The 4,972-nt window shown below is 36.1% G+C and overlaps 1 protein-coding gene across 1 annotated transcript in view; it reads right to left on the reverse strand.

The window, feature by feature from the left end:
• Positions 1 to 4,972, reverse strand: part of NUP107 (nucleoporin 107) — a gene marked incomplete at its 5' end in the record, with an annotated part of 16,297 nt that overhangs the window by 9,848 nt on the left and 1,477 nt on the right. Inside the window, 4 exons of the mRNA XM_010169908.1 lie at positions 957 to 1,016; positions 1,543 to 1,619; positions 2,773 to 2,863; positions 4,961 to 4,972. The exon at positions 4,961 to 4,972 is cut by the window's right edge and continues 102 nt beyond it. Coding sequence (XP_010168210.1) covers positions 957 to 1,016; positions 1,543 to 1,619; positions 2,773 to 2,863; positions 4,961 to 4,972 — 240 coding nt within the window. The remainder of the gene's footprint in view (positions 1 to 956; positions 1,017 to 1,542; positions 1,620 to 2,772; positions 2,864 to 4,960) is intronic.

Raw genomic sequence — 4,972 nt, forward strand, 5'->3', positions numbered from 1 at the left:
AGTTTGGGGACTGTCTCTGCTCTGGGATCGCTGGCTGGCACAGGCTGGGCATCAGCTGGCGGGTGATGAGCAATTGCACTGTGCATCACTCAACTGTATATTCTGTTATTATCCTATTATTTTAATTAGTAAATAGTTTTTATCTAAACCTGTGAGTTTCCTTGCCCCTTTCCTCCCAATTCTCTCCCCTACTCCCTGGGCAAGGTGGGCGGGAGGGTGAGAGAGCAGGCTGTGTTTGGTTGCAAGGTGCCAGCCAAAAGGGTGAATCCACCCAAACCACCACATTATTTTCTGAATTCTCTTTACTACACCATACCAAGGATGGGGAGGTGGAGGGGGCAAAACCAAGCTCCTCAAGTAGGAGCTTACCACTGGTTACTATAACAGTAAGGAGACTTTTATGATAGTCTGCTATGTTCCTCATTGTTCTTAAAAATAACAACAACAACAAAAAAATCACTAGTTAGGAGTGGGAGAGCACAAAAGCATCTGGAAGATTAAAACTAATAGAGAGATCTACTTAAAGATGAAAGTGAGCATTGTACATAGTATAAAACTTATTGATAATAAAATTAGTGTACAGAATAATCTCTGGATACATCAACTTGTCTGTAAGAATACTGTGCATGAGCAGGAAGATGACTATATAAGCTCTTAAATAATACTAAATTAGAAAAGAAATAAACCCACAACATTAGAATCGTTTGCACTGAAAGTTAGCAGAAATAGTACTAGAAATAGTACTAAGAAAAGTCTATCAAGTATATTTAATTAAGGAATATCAATCCTACAAATAACAAGTCTTTTAAAGCAGCAATGTTTGCTGTTGTCCTGTTTACTGGATCTTTGGAAGTACAATAATCAGTAGTTGCAGTATTTCTGATTATATCACTGTCATATATGAGAAAGAAAATGCACAACTACCAAACACCACTTAACTAGGAGGCCTGACATACCTGTTTGAGGTTTCCACTCAGTGCTGCATAGATTGCTCTCTCATATCTATTAAACTGCTCCTAAAATAAAAAAAATATAACTTCTAATTACAAAGCATATATGTTTTCTAGTAATTTATATTTTATCAGAGATTAATCCATTACAAAATGTTCCATTAAAACAGTTTCCAAGAAAAGCTGGAAAAAAATCACAGGACACATTAGGAGCCAAAATAAGAACAGGAAGTGACTTCCCCTTCACTGGCATCACCTTGTAACTTGTCTGAAAAATGTATATTGACCTGGAAAGAAAGCAACATTTCTCCTTTCCCATTCAACTAAGTCAAGATGAAAGTCAGTGTCAGCAATTGCACTTTGAACAAAATCAAAAAAAGTCAGACATTCCCTAAGCCTGAAAAATTGGTGCTGATTATGTAGATTTCTCACAAGACATAAGCACGTTATTATAGAAGTCCTCTTAGAAACATTAATTGCAAATCCTATAAGCAGCAAACACAGAGGGTAAAGGTTTACTTAAAATCATGTTACAGAACTCAGAAAAGCATAAATTTATATATTACTATCAAGCAAATAAACATTATCTTACCTCTTCAGCCATACGCCAGCAACTGATTTTCCAAATGCACCTATATGGATTCCCCTGAACAGGCTCCAGCTCTTTTCCTACATGCAAAGGAGAGTTAAGGAAAAAAAAATAAAGTGCTATTTAAAAAAAAAAACAAACAAACAAAAAACCAGTAACAAGGTAAATCCTATTTTCTGTTATTAACCCAATTTCAATCCCTTTGGAACTTTTCCCAAAGCATTTTGATGTTTTAGATCGGACTGCAAGGTGGCTTTTCTCAGAAGTTTGGTAAACGCACATCTTAAAGTTACACTATTTTGAAAGCTTAGCTGCTATCTAGCTTTGAAGAAAATAAATGTTTTTGACCATAACATATCTACAATGTTTACATTTGGAAAACACAAAGTGAAGGATAAAAGGAATTTTTATTTCTTAAGGAATATGAACTTCTAAAAATGTCACTGCTTCAGTGCTGCCATTCTGCAGGCATCTGCATGAGGGCATGCATCATGGAACTAAAAACCCACATAACAGCAAGCTAAGTAGGTACATTCAAAACAAGGCGAGGACACTGGTGAAGCATGGAGATAAAAGTAACAGGCTATCAGGATTTGAAAAGTAGGAAAGCATTATGCCTTCCAGACCTCACTATGCACAACACTTAGACATGTTCTTTAATTCTTTGTTAAATCCTGCAGTGTCCTGTACATGAAGAGAAAAAGGTACCGTGTTATAAATAGGACCATGTGCAAGAAACCCCAGAACCAAGGAGAAAAGTACTTTAACAATTTTCAAGTATTTTAAAAGCATCTCTTTTCCCTGCATTTTAATTTGGTGAACTCTAGACCTACTACACCTTTCTGAAGTTGGACACAGAGTCCAACTTTGAGTCTGTAAGCAAGAAAATGTCTGCTAGGTGGCATAATTCACATGTTAAGAAAATACAGAGTGAAATATATGGAGGTGAAGAAGATCTGTCCGGAACTCTGAGACATCTATTTCCTAGTGATTATGCTCGATTTTCAAAAAGAAAGTGACTTTAGCATGTTAAGCAGATTCAGCGAACTCAAATCTTCAACTAAAATAATGTCATATTGGTTTTTGTATGTTCAACAGACATGGTAAAATATTTTAGATACTACAAAGGATCTTAGGATGAAAGAGTTATTTCTCTTTGCCACAGATCGATATTAAGAGAAAGCCCTCTGCCCTGTTTTTACATCTGTCTCAAATGCACTTTGAAGTAGATACCTCCATTTATGTTAGGATCATGATACAATTTCCATCCTTCCAAAGTTGCAGCTCTCCAGGCCTGACCACATCGTTTGCATAAGCGTTGTGCCTAAAAAATAATGGATTTTCTCAGCAACACACTTCAAGGTAGGAAAACCACCGATTTCTCCTTTGAAAATTTGAACATTATTAAAGCAGTTAATTTGTGTAGAGATTCTACTAAGAAAAAAAAAAAAAAAGAGCACAAAGAACCTTAAACTCAAAACAATGGAAAGATTTCAAAGTAAATAATATGAGCAATATGCTAAGTCTCATCTTTGCTAGCTTAAACAGCTGTTACGCGTAATTCTGGTAAGTTTAATTTAAAATGTTGTCTTGTTGCTTAGATGTATAGATGTATAATCCATCTCTTCACGCAGTCATCTACTTTTCCACTTGACTTAGCTTTCCAAACCCCCATGCACTTCTAAAAATAGCAATCCTACCTTTCCCATAATGATATTCAATAATCTATGCACTAGCATGAACAACAGGTTTAATTCAGAACTAATCTGAATAGCAAGGAAAGTAGCACAGAAACTGTACCAAAAAAAAAAAAAAAAGCTTGCCTATAATTCTTCCAATCCTACACTTCTGGGGGGGGAAAAAAAAAAGTCAGCTAAATATTACCTAATTAGTCTGATTGGTACTGTTCCAGGACTGACAAAACAGCATGAACAGTGAGAGAAATTGCAATAACCAGTCTTGGTTTGTTTAGACAAATTCTTTTTGTTTGATTTGTTTGGGGTTTTTTTTCCACACTGGAAGGCTGCAGATATTCAGTCATTTTGGGAATGATGACAAACAGTAAATTTAAAAAACAGACAAGTTGTTCTAGCTTACCGGCTGGGTATTGCCTATTCTTAATTCAGAGAAAACTCTGAGTATTTAAACTTACTCTTTCAGTAGTGAATAACCCAATTCATGCTTAATCAGACAGCAGGGCAGCAACTGCAGAACAACTGATGCTGCAAATTTATGTTCATATTGCCTTGTAGCAACATACTCATGTGCCCATACCATCAGAAAATGCATAGATGTCCACCACAGTGGAACAGAATACTAGCAAGTAACAATATTCCTAAGTCTAAAGTCTCGAGTACAAGAACCTCAAGTCCCACTCCCCTTTTACTCAAATGTCGTTATATATAGAGAGAGCCTAGTATAAAGGAACCAGTTGCCAGCTGAGGAAAGTATTTACATGATTAAATCAAGAAAGCCCCTTCACAACTGGGAATCGTTATTCAGAACAGCTTTAGGACTGAAACTGTCTGGATGTTGCTCAGCTAAGGATTAACGCAAAGTATAGACATCACATATTCTCTAAGGTGGGGGAACAAACAGGCCTATAATCAAAGAGTTAATGGAGGATAATAACACGCTTTCCAGAACACTCAGGTAAAGAGTGTCAGAGCTTTCACAGCTGAAGACCCTGCCAAACAAGGTAAGAAAACCTAAGGTAGAAAGCAAGGAAGTAAAGTTATTTTAACTAATAAAAGTAACCACTGTAAATAACTATGTTTCTTCTGATGGCGGTACCGCCCTATAGAGCTTGTGCACTGGTCCTCAGTCCTGGGTCCTGGGACACACCTCCAAACACATCACTGCAACCAACTGTACAACAAGGTGATAAAAGCAGCCCTGACTCCCTCCCTCAACTCCACTCAGATCACATATACCCACGGGAACGTTAGAGGAGCACAGCAAGTAAAGTTGCTTAATTTAATGCCATTTCTAAGAAAAGCATGCATCAAACTTCTCTTTCTACTTAAAATATGTACAGAAGGAACACTGTACAATAATCCACCAATGATCAGAGACACAACTGGAAAATTCTTTGAAACATTTTGTGTTTGTCTGGCAGCATTTAGTATCAAGCCACTACAGTAAAAAAAATATCATCTAACAACAAAAAACCACAGATACAACATTTTTTCCATAACACCTATTCTACACCCAAAACTACTTAACTAAATGCAAGATTTTATTAAAATGCTAATTTAGCAGTCTATCACTGTCAGTATTGATAATAAATTGAAAATTAAATCACTACAAGACAAATTTAAATAGACATATTAGTACACAGCTTTCCATTAGCTTTAATAGTATGATTTAAAATAAGTTTAATTAGTTAATCAAGAACATACTAAAACTTTTGGCAGTTTACCTCATCTGTCAT

This window comes from Antrostomus carolinensis, unplaced genomic scaffold (genome assembly GCF_000700745.2).
Source record: "Antrostomus carolinensis isolate BGI_N321 unplaced genomic scaffold, ASM70074v2 scaffold18246, whole genome shotgun sequence".
Lineage (NCBI taxonomy): Eukaryota > Metazoa > Chordata > Aves > Caprimulgiformes > Caprimulgidae > Antrostomus > Antrostomus carolinensis.